Source organism: Oryza brachyantha, chromosome 1 (genome assembly GCF_000231095.2).
Source record: "Oryza brachyantha chromosome 1, ObraRS2, whole genome shotgun sequence".
Classification (NCBI taxonomy): domain Eukaryota; kingdom Viridiplantae; phylum Streptophyta; class Magnoliopsida; order Poales; family Poaceae; genus Oryza; species Oryza brachyantha.
In genome coordinates, this window is record NC_023163.2 from 3,157,032 (window position 1) to 3,179,483 (window position 22,452).

Here is a 22,452-nt window from a genome sequence, read left to right on the forward strand (position 1 = left end):
TAATATATCTAGTTCATTGATTTGCCATGTTATGGTTGTGGACAATGTCATAGAAACGTGTATACCTCGTTGTTTTATGCTTATGCTTATAAGCCTAAAAGTTGAGTTTCAAAACTTTATTTTTAAAGTTGAGTTTGCGATTTTTTTTTCACCGTAATTTGTTTTACAACAACTGCTTTTGAATCCGAGATAATTGAGCAGTTATAAGCTGAGTGAATAAGCACAAATGTAAGCAGAACGATAGAGCTGAGATAATTGAGGGGTAAATTTGAGGCGATAGCGGATCATTAGACAATACGTATAACGTAATGCAGAACCCAGACTAACCATACCATATTACAGTATTACGCTACACTACTCGGCCCTCATCATCTCGATCACCACAGTTCATGCAAATTCAGACAAATCCATAACACAGGACATGTGTTCTACAAAATTTACTAGTCCGTGACTTCATGTAATCCATTGCATTAGCCAGGAAGAGTAAGCATTCAGTAACATCAACATCCAGTCTAAAAGAAACATCTTAGTGATGGTAAGATTGCTGCCCAGCAGCAGCACCAGCGCCATAACCATGGCCGCCTCCAAATGTCGCTCCAGGTCCACCATACAGCACCCCGCCCCCTCCCCCGCCCCTACCCCTGCCCCGCCGCATTCCCATGGAGCTTCCCGGTGTGAAGTGCGGCCGCGCTCCTGGCGCTGGTCCGACAAACCCGGCACGGTCTGTGTAAGGGAAGGAATGGGAAGCTGGGTTCCGGAAAGACGATGCATAGCTCGAGCTCGAGCCCCTTGCGTACTTGGAGGGAGGGAAGGGCTGAGGCCCGGATGTGGCCCGTGCTCGCTTGTTCTGGAATCTGTTCATGCCTGGTTTCCTCCTGTCGGCCTTCTCTTTCTCCATCCTCGCAACCTTCTTCCTTATGCCGTCGAGGTTAAACACCGAGGTCAGTTGGCACGCCTCGACGCACCTGATGATGGACTTGTAGGCATTGCACTCGGAGTTGTTTGCCTCTTCCTGAGAAAGAAAATATGAGCCCTTCTTTAGCATGAGAAAATTACTGATGTAGGGCAGAACAAAGAACAATAAAGACTTGGTGCAAGAGATAGAATACAGTGAAAGTACAGCAAAAGAAATGCCAAGTAAATCAAACACTAGAGATCAGGGTAGACTAGATGGCCCAACAGCTCTCCGAAATTCTCAACAGTCTTGTAAGACTGGTGACTCAGATAAAAATACATTTTGAATAAGCTGTTAAGAACTGAAGGTATACTGGGCTACTGGCTTCCCAACACTTTCTAGGCAGATATTGCTAGCACGCTAAACCGCTGATGGTAAGTCGCAAAGTGACAGAATCACAGGTGGCTTGACAATGATGGTAGTAATATTAAATTACTCATAGACCAAATGAAAAGTGACTGTTCGTCAAGGTGGAGGCATTCAAGCAGAGAAAAAGGGACCTTCCTAAATGAGTTGTGTGTTATGTCAACTGAAAAAGAAAAGTGCAGAACAATAATAAATTAGATCACTGATTAAATAGAATCGCGTAATAAATAATAAGGAAAAAGGCCCCTGCCTAAACAGAATCATGCACAAAACAGTAGGAAGACAGATATATTGGGACGGAAAAAAATGGAGAGACTTACCATAACAGAGGTTGAATGTCTTCCACTTCTCAGTGCAACCTGAGCCTTGTTAGTTAAGGTCCTTATATAAGACTTAAGAAGAGGTACGGGTGGAAATTGCTCAAGCAAACCAGCCTCATGGATGATATATATAGCCTCTATCACATTTCCTGACTTTATCAATTCCTCAATAACATCTGAAACACAAAACAAGAGTAGTTTCAGCAAGACCATGGTGAGTTGATGTCTTTTATATGTCCATATTCTTTCATAGGAGAATGGTAGGTGAATGAAGGCATATTTTAGAGGAAACAAATTACTATTTAATGAACCACACACAGATAATGCGGGCACAGAAAAAGTTAATGGTGTTTCATAACTAATTGATCGAGCAACAGATTGTACACCACCTGAAAGAGTACCTATTATTTGAACTATATCCTCCCATAAGAAGACCAATAGGACCCATACTTGAAATGGCAACTCATAAAAGAACAACCATGCCCGCCTCAAGTCCTAATATATTCTGACTATGCCACTACAAATAAGCAAGGTTCATATTGCAGAACCCACCGAAGTATCACCAGAACAAATACTATATAAATAGAAAGAAATTGCAACTAAAGTTGCCAATTCGAATGAATATCCCAAATGTTCCTCTCTAAATTTAGAAAAATGACTCAAGATTACTATAACCCTCATATGCAGTAGTCTTTTTTAATTCATATTGATATGATTCAGCAATTGCCCTATGATCTCAGTTCAATGAATCTAAGGTAGGTTCTTAAATCAGATCAATGAAAACAAAAGGAACAGATTACCTCTGAGGCTATCCTCGAACCCAAGGATGCAAGCAATCCTGGCAAGTTCCCTCCTCCGTCCATTATCAACAAACAGCCTCCTCAAGAAATCTACATCATACCTATCTTTTAATCCAAATGCAGCAACTATCTGCAGGAATATCTGCGCCTCCGCCTTCCCCAATTCACCCTTCTCACCTCCATTTCCCTTCTCCCCCTCCTTCGCCTCTCCTCCTGATGCCTTCTTATCTCCCTCGACTTTTCTCTTTTCTACTTCTCCGGCCTTCGCTGCATCATCCACCTTGGCTTCCGCTTCTCCTCCTTCCTTCTCTACTTCCTCGGGGTCCTCTGCCTCCTTCTCTACCTCATCTACCTCTTCCTCATCCTCCGATGCAGGCACAATTTCCTCCGGGTCCTCCTCTTCCTCCTCTTCTTCCTCATCTGCATGTTCTTCTCTCTTCTCTGTTGCTGCGGGGTTCTCCTCGCAAGGCGCTTCTGTCATCTCCACCTCCTGGCTATCCGGTGCCAACAATTCCATCTTGATCCCAAACCGCTCTGACCAATCCTTGGCGACTGCGGCTGCCCTCTCAACCAATGTATCTCCTATCTCCGGTGGCTTCCGGTCATCGGAATCGAACAACGAGCGAAGCAGTATGCCGAGCACCCAGCACTGGTCCTCACCGGCACCTTCTTCCGCGCCCAGGAAGTCGCTGAGGACGTCGAGCACGAGGCGGGGCGGGTCGACCGACGCGGCGACGGCTGGGCCGACCTCCTTCCGGACGGTGGCGAGCTCCCGCCTGCGCGCCGACATGAAGCGCCAGAGCGCGGCGGCGTCCATGCGGCCGCACATCCACCGGAGCGCGCCCCGGACGTCGGCGGGCGGCGGCTCCGCGGACTCGGCCTCGGCCACGGCCGCGGCAAGCGCCGCCTCGGCCTCGGTGAGGCGCGCGGGGACGGCCGCCTCGCGGGCCTCGAGCGCCGCGAGGGACTCGGAGGTGGAGGCGTCCGCGGCGGCTAGGGCCTCGTCGAGCGACGCGGAGCGGGCGGCGAGGCCCTCGTCGAGCGAGGCGAAGTGCGCGAGCGAGCGCGACCAGGCGTCGTGGCAGGCGGAGAGGAGCTGCTGCTGGGAGTCGAGGTGGGCGAGGAGGCGCCGGACCTCGCCGGCGGCGGCTGCGGAATCGTCGGTGGCCGCCATGGCGGCGGCGAGAGGTGGGTTTGGATTGGAATCGGGGCGACTCAGATTTGGGTGGAGATGGAAGTGGGCTTTTCTATGAAAACATTTTCTTGGGCCCTAATGGGCTTGTTCAATACTATTAAAATGGAAGGGCTTTCTTATTGGGCTTTTTGGTTATACTTGATAATATATTTAATGGGCCTGTTGTTTTATCTGGTTACAAGTATTATCTTGTAGTTCTTCGATTGTTGACCTTTCCAGTTCGATTTAAATCAAAATTTTGAATTGAGCCTTTATCTTCAAAATAACAACAATGGACCTTTCACAGCTTCACCTTCACTATTTTGGATTGTAAGCCATGATTCACCAGACCTTCCATGCAAAACTCGTGACGATTGTCTCTGTTGGTAAAAAAAAAAGGGGCTTTTGCAAATTTATCATTAGTTTTTTTAAGTTGCAATGATGCCGCTAGAATGATAGTTCTAGTGATATTTTTATAATTTTCTAGTAGCAGTTTTGTAATGCAGTTTCAAATCAGTGGTAAATTTACAATTGTCCCTAATAAAAATGTCACACATGACAATGCAAAAGAAAAAAGGTGCCATGAACTTGTGCTTATGGGTGGACCACTGGGTCTCCATGCTAAGACTTCGTAGTGCGCCAAAAAAAAAAAGTTTTGTTTTTTTTTTCAAAACGAGAACATGAAATGTTCTAAGCACTTGAGGTAGAATTGCGCCAGAAGTTTGACATCAAACCAAATATTAATTTTCAAAGGTAGAGCTCGATCAAACCAAGTGGCGGCAAATTATGAAAATGGACCAAACACAACCTTTCATTAGTTTTGTTCTTTTTGACAACCTGCTCATCAAGCCAACAGACGGCTTCTGCTGACAAGGCTGCATTTAATGGCGGCAGCCAGCCATTTCACGCCTGTTCCCAGGTCGCCTCCATGAGCTGTTAGATAGCGTTTGAATTAGATGAAATTCGGATGAAAGCCGATGGATGATCCTACTTGTTTATCGAAATAATGTTATATATCATAAACGTAACAAAATAATTTGGAATAAACGATCTAAACAATGCAGTAGAAGAAAAGAATTTTCAGAGAGATCACATCTTTAGAACCGTGGAGAAAATAATCAGTGATAATAATCCGATGAGTTATCTGTTCAGTAGCAGGTCGCCGACCTCCTTGTCGGCTCGAGGAGATTCAGATGCCACGGACAAATGCATCTGCCATGGCCTGTCAGATGCGTTTGGACCCGGCAATGCATGCAAATGATGCAGCTTAAGCTGGCTAACCTCGCCAACTGTGATCTGATTCAGATCAGAGCTCTGCATCTATGAACTCCTATCACACAAACTCTTCGACTGGTCCAGCTTTCAGAACTGTTCAGCCATAACATCAGATTTAGATTTCACTATTTGGATTTGATTTGATTTGAAAGTTAGTGATTGGATTATCTCCTATCTGTATTCTGTACCCGATCTCTGAACAATGCAGAAGAACTGAAATCTGCTGCTGCCTAAACACGTTTTGTCGGAAAATTCAGAAACTATAAGTCGTGGTATAAAGGTTGAAGATTAGTTTCAGTTCAGCTGTCACATGAGTACTGGTAAAAATGAACAGATTGCTTTTCTTGAGAAAAAAAAAGGAAAAAAAAAGAACAGAGTACATGCAAGAGTGGTTCAGCTCATCAGTCAAAGAAAATATTTTTTCATTTGTGTGTAGTTTTTCAGGAGAGGTGCTGATTGATTCAACAAAAAAAGTACTCATTTATGAAGACTAGATTGTAACTAATCAAATCAAAGTGTACAGGCAGCTGCCCAATGATTGCGAATTAACGTGCAGAGAAGAGATCAAGAGAGGCAACTTGACCACGAGTAAGCAAAGCCAGCCAATTTTAAGGTATCCAAAGCAGCGTCAGCAGCAGCAGCAGCAGATGATCATGATGATTCAGAGATCCACTAATTACAAGCCTTCTCACATGATCACATGAGAAGCTAAGATCACAACCTGTGAGCACCACTTCCAGCAACATCGCCTTCAGAAATTTTAATGCAAATTGCATCTCCTCGCTGGTTTGACGACAGACAATTCATCAAAAGTTTAGCCGGCCACACAGAACAACCTGATTAGAGGCTTTTGGATCAGAACTGCACCATATGAATATATGATATTACCTCCGTTTCATATGCTAAGAATTTTTAGCATTATCTAAATTCATCAATTGATGAATGTATATAATTTATATATATATTTAGATTCATTAGCATCCATATGAATCTAGACAAGGTTAGAAAGTCTTACACTGTGAAACGGAGGGAATAAATAATTTTAGCCAATACATGATGCATCGTGGATCAATGTACAATTCGAAGATACGGAAAGTCGCACGAATCTTAGAGCAATCCTGGAACGGATTTTTTCTGCTATTTTCACCAAATACATCTAGACCTTCCAGGAAATAATAACCTTGAATGTGCCTGGTCTTTTCTATGCTTCTACTTGCTAGATCAAGCTAGCAATTCTGATCATTATGGTGCATTAGCTAGCCAGTTGAAGAAAAATATCCACATAAACAAAAGAAAAAAAAGGAGCAGAAAGTTGGAAATGACATGGATACTTGGACCCAAGGGTATCATGGGTGGTACCAGCACCAGCAATACTCTGATGCAAAACAATCAACAGCATAATAGCAGAAAGTGGCCCCCATGTGACAGCCTGACTGACCAGTGACCAACCACTAAACTAATCATGCACATTATCCTCCTCAAAGTTCAAATCAATGCCTCCCTAGTGACACAGAGATGCACTGCATTTCCTGTTTCTTCCTTTCTAATCACTGGTGCCACATGCATGCCAGTCAACTGGCAGCAGTGCAAGTGCTTAGCTAGTGACATGGTGCTTCAATCTAGCTTCCCAGCAAGTATGCAAGTCTTTTGTTTAGCTTCTAATAGAAGTGGTTATAAACATGCATCATACGTATCATTTCAATAATGTAGTACTTGCATACTTCTACTTGCAGGTTAACACAATCAACTGATTTTAAAATCTCATGATGGTACTACTCCTGTATACTGTAGCTGGTCTGAAATTTGAACAGCGTACTGTTACTCTGTTAGTGCTCAGGCATTATGATAATCAGTAAATTACAGGACAACTTTCCTTAGTAATATAATCATTCCCCATTCGGATTTTAGATATTCTAGAAGAGAAGCATATTACTGACACTTGCTGTCTCTGGCTAAAACTTCATAAGAAGAAGAACCTGCTTTCTTATACCTGGAAAAGGAAAGCAAGCCCGGAGCAAGCGTAGACGTTGAGCGGTACTGACACTTGGAGTAGATGATACAAGAGCACACAGCCTAAATTACTGACAATATATGACATTCATTCATTCCATCCACCGGTTCAAGAGTAAATAACACCAATAAATGATTGAAATTACATTGAGGTTCTAAGAATTTCCAATCAAATATATGCCCTTGGGGTTGTCGGTGTTCCAATCTAATGACCTAAATTACTCTAAGTACAAATTAACTATGGTGGAAAGCAGTAATGCATTATTGCTTGTGGCTAATAGTGTTGGGTTCTTCAAATCCAACATCTATAACCAATTGCTGGTGATGAGTTTTGTGCTTGGTTTCATCATGCTTTCTTGGCCTTGGGCTTAGGTGCCGGTGGTGGGAACACAGCCCTGAAGACCCAGGCAGCAAGAACAGCACCAACAAAAGGGCATATCCAGTAGACGTAGAACTGCTCCCATGTGTTGTGGCGATTGTTGACATATGCCCAGCCAAATGCCTGTAGGATAGTGGATGATATTTACAAAGATTAGCTACCAAAAACAAGGAACTGTAGCCAAAAAGGGCAAAAACAAAGAAAAATACTTCCATGGTAATCAAAAGGCGCAGCAACTTAATATCAGAACTTGTTGGATCATCTAATGGGATACAGAAGAATGAAGTCAAATTAAACTAATAGTTTAGGATGCATTCTCAACTCCACAAATATCTGTATTTGAGACGTGTACAAGGGATTTCAATAAAGAAATAGCTCATTGAAGTGCATAAGAGTGACCAGAACGAAATTAACTGAGTTACCTTCCACTCGCATATGAAGCATAAACAAGCACTATTTTTCCATAGTTTTCCCCCCATAAAAAAAAGCAAGCAAAGCAATGACTCTGTTAGGGTTTTATCCTTACTCTGTACACTCCAACCAAAATTATGGATGTCAAATAGTAATACTGCCTCTTCCCATCGTATCAGAATTTAGGGAAGAATGTAACTTTTTGAAAAGCAACATATTTTAGTTATTTCATATGGCTTGCTGTTAAATAATTTAAGACAGAAGAAAAAAAAAACTTAGCTTGATGGTCAGATCTCTGCAATGCAGATGAACACATTAATGGGATAATACATAATCAGCATATTTAACTGTTTCATATGGCGCAAATAACTCGGTTACTGTTCCATTAGTTCAATCCATTTAACTGCCAAACTATCGTGTGTGCTCCTGAATTGTTCCTAATTAAATGCTGTTCTGAGAATCCAATTGCATAGTACTACAGTAGCATGCTAGCATCCTGAAAGTGCGATTTGATAACAAGATTGGTAAACAGATAGAGACAGAGGAGAGAGAGAGAGTAAAAAGTAAGAAATGTTACATTGGCAGGGTTCATGGAAGGGCCAGTGTAGGCAGCGCCGGTGAGCACGAGGCAGACAGTGGAGATGGAGAGCATCCAGGTCTTGATGATGGGGTTACGCGGGCCCTTGACGATGATCCACAGGACAGCCAAGGTGATGACGAAGGTGAGCACCCCTTCGGCGGCGGCGCCGGTGTGGAGATCCACCTTGAGCGAGGGGCCCCCGAGCATGTGCTTGTACTGCGCCGGCATCAGCTCCGATATCGCGAGCGCTCCACCCACCGCGCCGGCGGCCTGCCGCCCATAACCGGGAAGGCGATTTAGCTCCGTTCCGCACATCGGACGAACGGTCGAGGAAGGAAGAAAAGCAAGGGGAGAGAGGGGGTGATAACCTGGGCCGGGAAGCGGAGGGCGACGGTGAGGAGGGAGGAGTCGCGGGGGCCGGTGAGGCCGGCGGCGTGGAAGGCGGCGACGGCGGTGGGGTTGAAGCTGGCGCCGCCGAGCGCGTCGCAGAGGAGGTTGAAGGCGAAGAGGAGGACGGAGAGGAGGGAGACGGTGACGAGGAGCGCGTAGTGGAACCCCTCCTGGATGCTCAGGTAGGAGGTCACCGCCGCCGTGGACGCCCCCAGCGTCGACACGCACAGCACCCACAGGAACGTCACCGCCAGGTCCGCCGCCGCCGCCCGCACCGCCGCCGCGACCGCCATCGCCGCCGATTCGGATTGGAGTGGATTGGATTGGAGGAGGAGGAGGAGCACGCGCTCCGCCCCTCTCTATCTATCGCGCCACAGTGCTAACAACCTACCCCTTTTTCAGTTAAAAAATAAATTAAAAGAGATAAAAACTACCCAAGCTTTCGTGCTTATCATTTCATCGAAAAGAAAAGAACTCATCGGCTCGAGCCTACGAGAGTCCAGGCTCGAGTCACAGGCTCACATGTGATCATCTTTCGGGTGTCTGAGGAAAAAAAAAGCATATTTATTGATAAAAAATAATTTATAAATAGAAATTTTCTATATGTGTTTTTAATTATCTAAAAATAAAAATTAAAATGTAAACTATGATAAAAAAATTTGAAATTAACTTTAATTTCAAAGTTAAAAAAGTTAAGTTTTGGCAATAAGTACGAGTAGAAATAAAACGATAGGATAGGTAGAATTCTGGTAGGGACAAAATATTTTTTTTCCGAAACCTGCAAATATCCGATAAAATAAACTTGAGAGGGAGAAAAATAGTATAGATAAATATGATGGAAGAGGAGCGCTTGGGTAGTTGGTATTCATGTGAACGAGAACTCGAGTAGCTCGCGAGTCTCGAGCTATTAGTATATTATTGTTGTTATAGTTAGGATAAAATTGATTATTCATATAATTATATGGTGAGGGTTGAGGGGGTGATTGTTGATATATTTATAAATATAAAATAATTTATAAATAATATTTTTATGTATATATTTCTAGTGATGTAATAAAAGATAAGACTGAAAAAAACTTTAAAAAAAAAACCAAATTTTCTAGCGACAAGATTACATGACATGTTATTGATTGTTGTTCATTGTACAAGATTACATTATCCTAGTGAATGAAACTGTAATAAGAACAAATTTCCTGAAGAACACATATGTTGATGTGACGGTGAACTTATCCATGTAGAGCTCTGTCACTCCGTTCGTTTGCTCCAGGATAAAAGGCCAGGATAAAAGGATGATTACTGACAGATGAACACAGCACAGGACGAAGATGAAGAGGCATTGGATATGCACAATTGACCATGCGATTATTGACATCACCAAGCATGACCTCCATAGTTTTGAATAAGAGAAATTTGCTCATCAATTATCTGCTCAACGAATTATTGACCAACTTGCAAAGAAACAAGAACAAATAATAACTCTTCAAGAACAAAAAAAATAAAAAAGAGTAAACGGTACCAAGATGATGAGCATACGAAAAGAACCACAAAAGACCACAAGGCTGAAGATTCCTTCCTCTTGCCTTTTTTTTAAGGTGACAGGCATTTGGGCACACCAAGATTGCTTCTTCAAGAATATATTTTTGGGACCTTTCCCTTTCATCCAAAACAATTGGTTAGGCAGCAATTATAGTGTGAGTGTGTGATATCAGCCTCATGTTTCACACGCAAGTTCATATCATTTTTGTTATCCATTTCCGCATAATTTGTTTTACAATTGCCTCCTTTTCCATTTTATGCCTTGATTTCTAGGAAAACTAGGTTTTGACAATTGAAAAGCATGTTTTTTTTCCCATTTTAAATCAATAGCTTAGATAGTCTCTATAAAAGTTACTTCTGAAAATTTTGGATCTCTCACTGTCACTCTCTTTGTGAAATATTACTTTCTGAGGTCAAATTCACAAGCATTTGGTACAATTGAAAAATGAAAAGGGGAGAACTCCAATCAACTTCACATGCAAGGGCACATCTCCTAATCTTTAAGAAACATGTGTTGACCATGCTGGCCTCTTATACCTAATAATTGCATTATTTATTGCACAACTATTATGTGTTCACTTTGAATTGGACGATCTAGTTGAAAAAAACACTAAAGAAGACACAAAAATGATAGCCATCTTCTGGTAATTGTCACAGCAAAGTAATCAGATGATATTAGCAAACTAATCATCATGTTTTACAAAAAAAAAAGGAATCTTTTTTAGACAATGTGTAAGAAATGCTATCCGCTGCAGGCAAATTTTATTGAAGATTGCTTCTGATCATATCTACACAGATGCTTTGATAGCTGGTATGTGAGATAAATTTGGCAGGCGTTCATAAATTTTGCTGCAATTACTGATCACGCATGAAGAGTTGACATTTACAGATGAGGACAATTTCTCTTTTCACAGTTTTTGACTCCAAAATTGGGAGGAGAAAGGGAGAAACAAAAAAAGAGAGAGAAATTGAGGAAAAAAAATGAAGAAGAGAAAGCCACCGGTTTTCTCTTGGATGGTCGCCGTCGTCGTCTACACGGCGACCCGCTGCAGCACCCTCGACGGGACGGCGAAGCGCGCGGAGAAGGAGCGCGAGAGGTTCTCCGGCTCTACCCACGCCGCGCCGTCGTCGAAGTTCTGCGCGTAGCTGTAGGCGTCGTACGGCACCCGCGCCGCCGCCGCCGCCGCGGCCGACGCCGGAACGCAGCCGGTGGCGCAGAGCAGGATCCGCTTCTTGTTCTCCCGCATGATCCGCCGCCACAGGCCCCTCAGCCTCGTCCCGCACCCGCGCCCCGCCGACGCCGACGCCGGCGGCGCCCTCGCGCCGCGGGACGCGTCCGAGGCGCCGGCGCCGGCGCCGTACCGGTCGGACTTGTCGAACGCGCCGGCGCCGCCGAGGTAGTCGTAGTCGTACTCGTCGTCGTCGTCGCCGTCGCCCGCGAGGTCGAAGCCGCCGCGCACGTATCGGCGGGACATGGAGATGGATGGCGCGCAGGAGCAGGACGCCTGCCGCTGGAAGCGCGGGCTGTAGCCGCCGCCGCCGTCCATGGCGAGAGCGATCGGAGTGAGCGGAGAGGGGTGTGGAGGAAGAAGGGAGGAGTGGCGTCGCGGCGTCGCGGTCGCGTATTTGTAGGCGAGCGAGACGAAGCGGCGAGTGGGTGTCTCTTTTTTCTTTTCTCAAGAAAAAATATTTTATTTTTTGTTAGAGAAAATAAGCCAAGGGATTAACACCTGGTGCCCCATTCGCTTTTCTAATAGTTTTTTCTTCAAGTTGAGTGGATAATTTGAGTGTATTCCCTCACACCAAAACATGATTTTTATTAACTTTTTAAGATAATAAAAATGGTACACATTCTCTAACTCATTGTTTCACGTATGGTTACGCTTGTAACCCAAAATTTGAATTGCAAAACTTAATTTTAAAGTTGATTTTATAGTTCATCAAAAATTATTTATATCATTTTCTTTTAAATTGCTATGAATATGTGTATACAAGTTTTACTCATAAATTATTTTTCAGTTGTTAATCAACATTTTTTCATCCAAAAAGCGAAACAATATAAGCCTCGGTTTGTACTGTAACATTATTTGACTAGAGTATATTTCAGACTGATCCAACTTTTTTTTTCAAAATTATCGTTTTGCTATAACTTTAGCTAGACATTTAAAAAACTACAAAAATGATTTGTGATTTATAATTGTAACTTTATTTGTTTGAAAAGCTTAGGCTCATATGTCAACACACATGCTTGTATAACTTTATTGTAGATTTATGATAAAATTATTTGTTATTATTTTAGATTTGCGAAATATCAATTAAAGTGATAGTTTGACAAAATAATTAGAGTTTCTGAAATATACTCTATTGAATAAAATAAATAGATAAGTGAGGGAACAAAACCGTAATTATCCAAATAATGAGCACCAGCTAAAAGGTTATAAAGGTGTCTTTATTTTCTAATGAAACATGAGTTTACCTTTTGCGATCCTCGAAATAATATTTTAAAGTAAATGATGATACATATTGTGGGCCGGTTGTACCTGAAAAAAAAGCATCTCCGTAGTCTGTACTGATCCTGATCTTTAAGGATACAGTTGTCACCTGTACACAGCTACGTACTCTCGTTGACTTAGTACGCCCATTAGACATTTTAGAAATACTTTTTTTGCTCAACAAGTTTCCCACTTTTTGAGACCTTAAGTTATGTTTAGCAAGCTTTAATCACCGCCAAAAAATTGATTTCCTCATAAAGAAATTATGATTTATAAAGTCCCCTGTTTTGTTCCAAAATATAAATACAGCTAGGATTCTTGTTACACAATATAAGTATTAAAGGCTATTTTGCCTAATTAATCATTTCTCTTTTAGAATTTTCTTCATCCTACCCTCTCACCTCAATCAATCTTTTCTTTACCCAACTATTATCTAATTAATCATCCATTCCAAAATATAAAATAGTTAGAGCTACCAAACAGATGTGTTTATATTTTAAAACGAATGGAACACCTTCCAGTGCTGCTGGATGTCTGGATCAAAATCCCTTAGTGCTTCTAGATGTAAGCGCGTGAAGAAGTAGGGTAGGTAATGGTTTCATGTCGTCGTGTAAAGTGAATCGCAAATTCACAAAGTGGAGAGTCCAATTCTAAAGTTGCAGCAAACGCACATGTACAATTCAATCTGTCTTTATTTATTTATTTTATCTGCTTCATATGCCAAATTTCCTAATCTTGGTTGCTCTGTTGAAATTTCTAGTCTCCAAGCAAGAAAATTTCCCTGTAAGAAGAACTTTAAAAACATTATAGAGAGCCGATCACTTATGGTTGAAGGCTTGGAGCCATGTATAATCAAACAGAATCCAATACAAATTATGTAGCCTTTTTTCCATTACATTATGAATAAATTTTAAAAAGAAAATACTATGAGTTGATTTGGTACGACGGCCATATGTTGGAAGTTGACATGATGAAATGTCGAAGACCCTACATAGTCGATGTGGAGGTGCCACCAACTGTATCAAAACCATCTAAAAAAACTGTGGGAACAAATTAAAGAGCTAGTCAATTTCAAGGCCAAAAAATTGCATTCACATTTTTTTCTTGAGAAAATATTTGGATTTAGTTGCATAAATGAAATAAAATCGAATTGAAATAAATCGTATCAAGTAATGTAGCCATATGCTTAAACTCCAGTGTTGAGAATTGAGATGGATCAATGGGTCAAATTAGTAGGCTTTTCTTGAAAATAAGTTTATTACTATGGTGCTCATTACTCTTTTGTTAAACAACAAAAAACACATTTTGGCGCATGCTTAGGCACGATTGGCGGTTTGTCTTGATGTTCATCATTGCTAATCGAGTTCCATTACTTTGGAATCAAGACATTGATCATGATTGCTAGCTAACACCAATCCTACCAAAAGTGCTGTTGATCATAAAACCAAAGCCTCGTCCGTTAACATACATGTTTGTTTATATATGTGCCGGCAGTTCTTAATTCTCTAGCTAATCTTCCTATTGCCAAATGGCTTAGTATAAGCCCTTCTGTTATGCCTACCATTTGGCAGTTTAGCCGAGCTACTCACGTAGCTGGAGCCATACAAGCACAAATTATGCATAAAAGAATATTTTTTTATACGAAATGAACTTTCTTTGTGAAATTAATCTGTTCAGCAACTCTGTTAATCTGTCAAGGATTGCTTACTGAGTTTGTGATGGCTCTTGATTTGGAGTTTGATGAGCTGAATGAGGGCATGTGTGAGTGTGTGAAGGGCATCAGCAGCTGCAGGAGATGGAGTATTGATATCAGCATGTTGTTGAGAACACCAAATTTGACTATTGATATCAGCATGTTGCATGCAGATCTCCAGGCAGGTTGCTGTGTGCAGTGCACCTCTCCCTCTTTGAAGTTAGTTCTGTCTGCATGCATATATCCAATAAATGAAAGAATCAGATGGTCAAACAAAGCAAACCAGGTCCATGGATCTGCACAAAGCCTTTCAAACTTCTCTGACTTGAAATTTCAAGTTTCCAGGATCTCATAACTCATGGATTCACAAGAGAAGAACAAAAAAAAAATTAAAGTATTGCCGAGTTCATGTGGTTGTTCAGACTTCATAGTCAGAAGAATTCCTTTGTCAAACAGGAAAGGCTAAACTGCTAAACTGGTGGCACTAACCTTTCAATGCATTTTCTGTTGAGTTCTCCTTTCTAAAGAAAAACTTGAAAAGAATCTGCAACTTCGAGCAATATCCATTAATATCCAACCAGAAAAGCTCTGATCTTGACGACATCAAGACGTTAATTCCAGATCGCGACTTCTGCAGAAGTGCACAGATCAGCACACGCATATCTCCAACTCCATAGAACTTCGGTCGAGTTTAGTTGACAGAATGAAATGATAAATTATACCATGTACACAAAAATTAGCAATGCATGTTGGGAATGGGTCTTTGGATGATTTGCCATCCTCCCAGATGGTGCATTCCTAAATGCAGTTCTCTTCGTGAACTTTAACTATTTGCTACTCGTCCTATAGGTTTATTGATTCAGTGTCACCTTTGCGTAGTTTTTGTAGGATTATAGCTATATAAGATCTCTTATCTTGATAATAATTATTTTCTAATTGTTAATTTGAATTTAAAATTTTATAATTATATTTTTACATGAAAACCATTTACCTATATTACTTGTTCATAAACTCTTTTCTACATAATATTTAATTTATAATTCAAATTCCAGATACTTCTAAATTGTATTTATATATTGACCTTTTCTCTTAATTTACACATGGACCCTTTTTTATTTTTTAATCTTAAATTGTATTTCTAATCTGATTCACTAAAATTTTAGTTGTTTACAAATTGTATTTATAGATAGACTCTTTCCTCAATATCAATTTTAATATCAATTGTTTTATTTGTAATAATTTTTAATATATAAATACAATTTAGAAGTATCTGGAATTTGATTATAAATTAAATATTATGTAGAAAAGAGTTTATGAACAAGTACAATTTAGAATATAGGTAAATGGTTTCCATGTAAAAATATAATTATAAAATTTTAAATTCAAATTAACAATTAAAAAATAATTATTATCAAGATAAACGATCTTGTATAGCTATAATCCTACAAAACTAGGCAAAACAATTTTTTAATCTTAAATTGTATTTCGCTTAAGGTTCAGTTTTAAGTTCCCTCCGCACCGTGCGCAGCTCCACCCTTAACTAAGGTCAGATGGACGTAGGTGCAGATGAAAAGAGCGATTGAGCAAAGGAATAAAATGGAAATACTAAAATAGGTTGGATTTGGAGATTAAAAAACTAGTACCTCAGTTTTCAAATAAGGCACTATTCCTTCCAAAATTTAACCATTTGTCTTTTTACAAAAATAAATTACGAATACTAAGGATGGCATCTTGTGTTAATTTATGGCTAATAATGTAAACATGACGTTCTTATTCATTATATAGGCTAATTAATAATTAGTTGTTAAAGTTGAAACAATTTTAGGCGTTTCAGTCAACATTAACAACTATTTCCTCTATCCCAAACAATTTTATCTTTCTAATTCATTTACATACCAAAACATCTTTATCTTTCTAGTTCAAATTTTAAAAAAGGAAATAAATGTAGTAAGAGTAACAATCAAAGGAAAAGGGCTTCATTGAAAAGAATCATAGCAGCGGCCCAAAGAGTCATAGTACAGTAATCATAATAATAACAGACAGTATGATGATTATGTTTATTGTTAGTCCAAAGGTTTAGATAACAAAGGCGGTCATTTCTCTTACGTATTTACACGAGAGCCTTCAGGATCTCAAAGTAATTAGATCTCTTAATGAATCAGGATCTCAATCGATTCTGGGAAGGAAATGCATGGCACGTTTCTTCTGCGTCCCAAAGGGATGGATTTGACACCTTCGGCTGGCTACTTGCTTGTTGGCGAGCAATCAGGGAAGCAATAGCAGCATCAAATGAATCAGCAGTAGGAGGTATCTGTTGGAGACTTGAGTTATTTTGTGAAAGTAACTGCTTGCTGTCTCGAGAAGGTGCTGATTCAGCTAATAGTGCTCCAAAACTTATATTAGATATGCAATCAATCCATGAAAGAGGTGTCCCTTTGCTTTGATTATCCTGTTTCTGAAAGCATGTAAAAAGTCAGGACTTGGTTCAAATACAATTGATGATTCTGGAAGAAACAGATAACATTAGATACTTACCAGAGTATTTACGGTACTGGCCTCAATGGACGGTGCAGCAAAGTTACTCGGGAACTCACTCAAACAAGCCATCTGTTTCTGCTCCCTGAAAACAGGATCTAAAGGCTCATTTCTGATTATCTTGCCTGCCGAATGCACTGATCCTAAAGATGGTGCACTGCTTCGTTGCCCAAAATTGGTTTCAAACCAACCATACCTTAAGAAACGGAAAGTGATATTTAGCTTAGAATACAATATGCTTAGGTGCAAACAGAAGTAAAGTAACCAGGTCTGGAGAAAAAACTGAACCTTAAGCGAAATATTGAAGGGCTGCCGACAGCAGCATGCACATCAGCAGCCGTGCAAGAATCACTATGAGTCCATTTTTCACTAACAGTTATGTTATCCAGTTTAGCATCATTAGGGAATAGCATGAGTTCGCCTCTTGCACACTGAGAATTGCCCCATTTTGCGTTCAGATGCTGCACAACTGAGGATATTTTCTTTCGAGGAGCCAGAATCAATTCCAGGTAAGGATTGCGGTTTTCCTGTTAATGATATGGAGCAATAAGCAAGACTATATATAATACTCATATGGAAATCGTGCAAAAGCTGAGGTATTTACCTGCTGTAAAACCTTCTGAATTTCCTCATCTATTGGGAACAGTTGAAGCTTGATCTTTCCAGAATGGGTGGGTGGTCGAGAAGAGATAGAAACATGGAACGGTGCTTCCATAAAGTTGCCATCCTTAAGTGCAATTTGTTTTTCAGTACACAATTGAGGTGCTGAGATACCAGCTCTTCTGTGTTTTGTGCTAGCATTGCCTGAAAATGGAAGAATGTGTTTGACAGGTTTACTCATAAATATACTTTACGTTATGGCTTATGGCCAAGCATCTAACAAGACGATGCAACTGTCTCGGCTAGTGCAGCAGGTATGCCCTGCACTATAGAAAGTCGGGAATAAGATTCCAACACATTACCTGATGATTTATTGATATATTTGCCAGGCTTCAGGCTTTGCATCTTGCTGCAGCCAAATTTTGCAATAGTTCCTGTATCAGCTGGTTCATAGCGCTGCTGAGGAGGCTTCATGTTTTTTTTTAATATTCAGCAGCAATATCTATCTGGTGTACAGTATTGATTTTCTCCAGAAAAATTTAACCCTCCTCCTGAAAAGTGGTAAGCAACATTAGATTATTCCACTAGTTGTCTAAAAAGGGCACGAGACGAATGGGAAGAGTTAGCACCAAGCTTCTACAGCTCTGAGATTATTCCTTAGTTTGCAGCAATAGCTAATCGGACAACACATAAAAATAGTATAATTCAAGCAACAGAACTAAAACCTTTTATCCAATTAGAAAAAGTTCTATACATATCATGCAAGCATTACTATAGTGAAGCACCGCTAAAGTTCTTATACACAATGGAAAATCCCACCGATACTCTTACGATGAAAATGAGCTATGGATTTCAATGAAACAAATTTCTAGCTCAAATTACAAAGCTCAATTCGGCATTGAAGAGAAGTTCTGATGTTTCTAGGCCATAATTCTTCTGGTCCCAAATCGTGAAATGTAACAAATTCACTCTTACGCACGGTCATTTCCTAATGGAATTCAACGGATACACCTTATTATTTCTAGCATTCGTTCAGATGTAAAGAGTTACTTTCAGAAACCGACCCACCCAGTTTGAGTTTCTCGAGTCGCCCCCCACCCTAAACCTAATCCCCGAATTATCCCGTAGCCTAACATTTCACACGAAACGAAACAATCACGCCGCACACCGCAAGTTCCCACCACTAGCGTCTGTAAGAGGCATACCTGATCTCAGAACCCTAGATCTCATGTACCCCGGAGCTCGAGGCGGCGAAACCCTAGCCCACCGCCGGCAAAGCCCCCGACCTCCGCAGGCGCCGAGAGAGAGAGAGAGAGAGAGGAGTCAGAACCGAGCCCGAACCCTTCAGGCCGCGAAACCACCCCACCCGTCCGTCTCCGGAGATCACCGGCAGGCTTCGCAGCGCCGCGGCGGCGAAGGAAGAGGCGCGCGAATCGCCGGCGGAGGAGGAGGAGACGACGCGCGGAAGGGAAGAAAAATTTGGGGGAAATTTTGAACGCTGCCGCCGCCTCCCAAATGGTACGCGATATTTATACCCGTATACGGTACAGACGTGCTGGGCTGGGCTGGGCCGGGCTGCGACTCCTACGAGGCCAGAAGTATTTGGGCCGACATTTGGATGCCCAACTCGGCCCACGTACGGCTTCACCGGCGTACCTGCACCCGGTCCACGGAGGCCTCGTGCACCCCGCGGCGCCATATGGACGACGAGACGCCTCGCACGCGGGGCACGCGAGCTGCTTCCTCGCCCTCCCCGTCGCCGCGCCACGCGCCGCCGTGGGGAGGGGAGGGGGTGGAAGCTTCTTCTGGAGACAGGGTGGACTCCTCTGGGGGGCACCACGGGGGGCGGATGGCGGCGAAGAAGCGGAGGCCGGAGGAGGAGGAGGAGGAGGAGATGCACCTGGCGTTCAGGGGCGCCGCCAACGCGCTGTCGCAGGTGTACGCGCAGGCCGTGGCTGCGCAGGAGGCGTCGCTCCTCTCCGGCGAGCGCCACGCCATGGTACGTCCTGCTCCTTCCTCTCCTTTCCTTTCCTTTCCCCCGATCAGTGGACTGCGTTCTTGGCCTGAGTCTTTGAGTCCGGTTAGTTTTGGGGATGCGATCATGCGAGCGAGATACGATCCTGTTTCAACTTCTTTCGAGTTGCTGTTGCGTTAGGATAGGGAAATCTAGACGGATTTTAGCTGAGAATTATGGGTGTGCTGGTGTTGTGTGATGGAGAGTTTCTTGCGCGAAATGCGCCACCTGATCTTGAAATCAGCTTCCGTAGTTGGTAAACTGTTGGGAATCATCCATTTGAGTTCTTGGATGTGCTTACATATTACGAGCTAATGATTTTATTGATTTGATTCAATCCTGTTCCTGGAATTTTGGCAGGAGAATGTCTATCGATGGATTTGCGGCAAGCGTGATGAAGGTTTGGAGGTGTCTGTTGCTGATCTACTTGCTTTCCTGCAGGTATCATGAATAATCTTCTTTTTCTTCTTTTGTTTAATTTAATACCTTTTGTAAATTTTTAGAATGGTTGCTAGAAAACGTGACTTGAACTTGGAAGAACTATGATATGTGGATCATGTCATTCATTGCTGGCTAACAGATACTAGTATCAGATGCAACTCTACTACAACTGTTAACTGACTGTACTACAGCTGTGAACTGTATAATGGGTATAATCTTTATGAATGTGTAATGATGATCCGATTTCAACAGTTTGTAGAATGGGTATAACCTTTACAGTTTGTATAATGATGAATCTGTAATATGCAAAGATTGGTGGTCAGGCTGGCTTTCCATCATCCAATTTATAGAATGAGTGCTAGGAAACGTTAGTTGAACTTGAAAGAACTATTATGTGTGGATCATGCCTCACATTGCTGGCTAACCAATACTACCAAATGTTACTCTAATAGAATTGTATGATGAGCAGAACCTTTATGTTCAATGATGATTCATTGTATAGATGGAGTCCTAGGAGATTGTACTGTGAAACCATTATACTACTAAATGTTACTTCCTCCGTTTCATAATATAAGACCTTTTAGCCTTGACTAAATTCATATGGATGCTAATAAATTTAGACATATATATAAATTATATACATTTATCAATAGATGAATCTAGGCAAGACTAGAAAGTCTTACAATATGAAAAGCGGTAGTAGTTCAGTACAGACATAAAAGCCATGAAAATGTTCAATGAAGCACCAAAGGTGTTGAGATCAAAACCGCATTGCATTTAGGCTTCATTCAGTAAAACAGACCAAAGTACTCCCTTCTATTTATTTTCCTTTTTGCTGCTTCTTTTGTTATTTCAGTATGCGTATATTGGGCAAATCCTTCATGATGCCTCCCTTTTGCACACAGACTGAGATTGAGCACCGAGAAGGGGGCATACCAGGGCCTCAGCATACAAGTGCACAGCCAGCACACCATTTTCCTTCTGCAAATGTTCAAAATAATCCGTTCTCTTTTGGGAATGTCACGGCTGCACTTAACTCCCATACAGCGCAAACTGAGCAAACACAAATTGTGGGCATGCTAAATGCTCTGCCCAACCCATCGAGGCAAAATTTGTACTCAAATCATCCGGTTCATTCTTCGGCATTTGGCCCTGTCAACTCCATACCAAATGGAAATGCAGCTCAGAGCAACCATTCTCCCCAAAACCAGAATTTCATGCAATGCAACTCATATGAGCCCTCCATGGATATGAATCATGATGCTTCTTGAGGGTGCAAGCCATAAAAAACAATAAGTTGTTTGCTTAGTTTCATCGGAGCCTTCAAGATATGATCCTTATTTGCTGGAGAAGCCCCCATCAATTGGTGACAGATGTGCTTCCCCATGTCTCCATCTGAGTATCACAGTGCAAAGCTTCTGCAACGTGGATATCATATTCACTCGTCTGACATCTTGTACATTATAGCCAAACTCCGCTTCAGGTCGCTTGTGTTGATTAAAAGATTGGAAGCTGCATTCTGCTTCAGCATAATAGTTCTTGCAATATTAGTTCTTTTCTGCTGCTTGCAAAACCATGTTCTGGTTAACATGGATCAACGAGATTAGGAGATGAGGATGGTGCATAGTTGTTGATGAATTTACTGCTATGTTCTACATATGCATCTGTTAAAAGCTGCATTGGTTCAGACAGCCTGAGAGCATTGTTTCACCATTTTTGCACTCTCTTTTTTGTTGTTTGAATGTTGTAGCCTTAAAGATTCAAAACATACATTGGTTAGCAGGAAATTGTATTTTTCTTCAATAGATATGTAATGTAAACAGAAAAGTCTTGTATCTTTGGTCCTTGCCTGCTACAGTGAGTTTTTCAATCAAATTCTCAAGAATTGAACACCTCGAACCCCAAATCTGAACAAGCCTTGGTAGCTTCAGAACATGCAAAAGATGACAGTAGTTCTTTGTGAAGCCAAAATATGATGTTAGTTATTAAGCAAGATAAAAACTGCCCCCATCTAGAATACGTCAATTTCATAGGAATTTTACCGATTTTTTTATGTAAACAGATTAATTTCTGTAATGATCCAGAAAAAATATTTATAACCTACTTTCCAGAGAAAAAAAGGAAATGGCTTTGAATAAAATATTGATAAAATTATTGCTCTCCAAGGCCTAGGATTACCGCGTGAAATTTGACAGTGGTCCAAAGGCATTCTTGTCATCGAAACCTTTAAACTTTGTGACATGACACGACAATAAATGAGTGCCTTACAATTTGTACGATCAAGTTGGTGAGATACGAACTTGACGAATAAAATGCAGCATCTACATGCAAGGGGCATTATCCATCTATCCCGGAGAATAAAAGTTCTGGGTTAGATGTCCAGATTCAAACTCGGAAGTTGTGCTTTCTAGGATAGGAGTAAGTGCCTGACCAACCATTTCTGAAAATCACAATCCACCGTAGGATTACGCATAGTAATTT

General features: G+C 41.4%; 5 protein-coding genes across 5 annotated transcripts; 1 reads left to right on the forward strand and 4 right to left on the reverse strand.

The window, feature by feature from the left end:
- Nucleotides 1-386: 386 nt before the first annotated feature.
- On the reverse strand, nucleotides 387-3,647 carry LOC102714330 (FRIGIDA-like protein 4a). The gene is made up of 3 exons (XM_040520230.1): nucleotides 2,442-3,647; nucleotides 1,642-1,817; nucleotides 387-1,012 (listed from the first exon to the last, which is right to left on the reverse strand). The coding sequence occupies exons 1-3, from the start codon at nucleotides 3,613-3,615 to the stop codon at nucleotides 527-529; spliced, it is 1,836 nt and encodes a 611-aa protein (XP_040376164.1). The 5' UTR covers nucleotides 3,616-3,647; the 3' UTR covers nucleotides 387-526.
- A 3,317-nt stretch (nucleotides 3,648-6,964) lies between these two features.
- Nucleotides 6,965-9,073, reverse strand: LOC102716255 (aquaporin SIP1-1). Its single transcript, XM_006643771.3, has 3 exons — nucleotides 8,639-9,073; nucleotides 8,268-8,540; nucleotides 6,965-7,402 (listed from the first exon to the last, which is right to left on the reverse strand). The coding sequence occupies exons 1-3, from the start codon at nucleotides 8,951-8,953 to the stop codon at nucleotides 7,247-7,249; spliced, it is 744 nt and encodes a 247-aa protein (XP_006643834.1). The 5' UTR covers nucleotides 8,954-9,073; the 3' UTR covers nucleotides 6,965-7,246.
- Nucleotides 9,074-10,855: 1,782 nt separating this feature from the next.
- LOC102714599 lies at nucleotides 10,856-11,782 on the reverse strand. Its single transcript, XM_040519983.1, has one exon. It carries the CDS (start codon nucleotides 11,741-11,743, stop codon nucleotides 11,228-11,230), a length of 516 nt encoding a protein of 171 aa, XP_040375917.1. The 5' UTR covers nucleotides 11,744-11,782; the 3' UTR covers nucleotides 10,856-11,227.
- A 4,576-nt stretch (nucleotides 11,783-16,358) lies between these two features.
- On the reverse strand, nucleotides 16,359-19,000 carry LOC102716537 (TSL-kinase interacting protein 1). Its single transcript, XM_006643772.3, has 6 exons — nucleotides 18,722-19,000; nucleotides 17,879-18,067; nucleotides 17,521-17,720; nucleotides 17,205-17,443; nucleotides 16,917-17,112; nucleotides 16,359-16,836 (listed from the first exon to the last, which is right to left on the reverse strand). Exons 2-6 carry the CDS (start codon nucleotides 17,988-17,990, stop codon nucleotides 16,540-16,542), a joined length of 1,044 nt encoding a protein of 347 aa, XP_006643835.1. The 5' UTR covers nucleotides 17,991-18,067; nucleotides 18,722-19,000; the 3' UTR covers nucleotides 16,359-16,539.
- A 211-nt stretch (nucleotides 19,001-19,211) lies between these two features.
- On the forward strand, nucleotides 19,212-21,684 carry LOC102714874. The gene is made up of 3 exons (XM_015838141.1): nucleotides 19,212-19,515; nucleotides 19,891-19,971; nucleotides 20,877-21,684. The coding sequence occupies exons 1-3, from the start codon at nucleotides 19,216-19,218 to the stop codon at nucleotides 21,240-21,242; spliced, it is 747 nt and encodes a 248-aa protein (XP_015693627.1). The 5' UTR covers nucleotides 19,212-19,215; the 3' UTR covers nucleotides 21,243-21,684.
- The last annotated feature ends 768 nt before the right edge of the window (nucleotides 21,685-22,452 follow it).

Coding starts and splice junctions, on each gene's coding strand:
- LOC102714330 (XM_040520230.1), bottom strand. CDS start 3,615: ATGGCGGCCACCGACGATTCCGCAGCCGCCGCCGGCGAGGTCCGGCGC. Junction 1,818..2,441: donor GTTCGAGGATAGCCTCAGAG/GTAATCTGTTCC, acceptor TTTGTGTTTCAG/ATGTTATTGAGGAATTGATA. Junction 1,013..1,641: donor GACATTCAACCTCTGTTATG/GTAAGTCTCTCC, acceptor TTTCTTTCTCAG/GAAGAGGCAAACAACTCCGA.
- LOC102716255 (XM_006643771.3), bottom strand. CDS start 8,953: ATGGCGGTCGCGGCGGCGGTGCGGGCGGCGGCGGCGGACCTGGCGGTG. Junction 8,541..8,638: donor CCCTCCGCTTCCCGGCCCAG/GTTATCACCCCC, acceptor TATGGGCGGCAG/GCCGCCGGCGCGGTGGGTGG. Junction 7,403..8,267: donor CTTCCATGAACCCTGCCAAT/GTAACATTTCTT, acceptor ACTATCCTACAG/GCATTTGGCTGGGCATATGT.
- LOC102714599 (XM_040519983.1), bottom strand. CDS start 11,743: ATGGACGGCGGCGGCGGCTACAGCCCGCGCTTCCAGCGGCAGGCGTCC.
- LOC102716537 (XM_006643772.3), bottom strand. CDS start 17,990: ATGAAGCCTCCTCAGCAGCGCTATGAACCAGCTGATACAGGAACTATT. Junction 17,721..17,878: donor ATATATCAATAAATCATCAG/GTAATGTGTTGG, acceptor TTCCATTTTCAG/GCAATGCTAGCACAAAACAC. Junction 16,837..16,916: donor CCAGTACCGTAAATACTCTG/GTAAGTATCTAA, acceptor ACATGCTTTCAG/AAACAGGATAATCAAAGCAA.
- LOC102714874 (XM_015838141.1), top strand. CDS start 19,216: ATGGACGACGAGACGCCTCGCACGCGGGGCACGCGAGCTGCTTCCTCG. Junction 19,516..19,890: donor CCGGCGAGCGCCACGCCATG/GTACGTCCTGCT, acceptor GAATTTTGGCAG/GAGAATGTCTATCGATGGAT. Junction 19,972..20,876: donor ATCTACTTGCTTTCCTGCAG/GTATCATGAATA, acceptor TTTTGCACACAG/ACTGAGATTGAGCACCGAGA.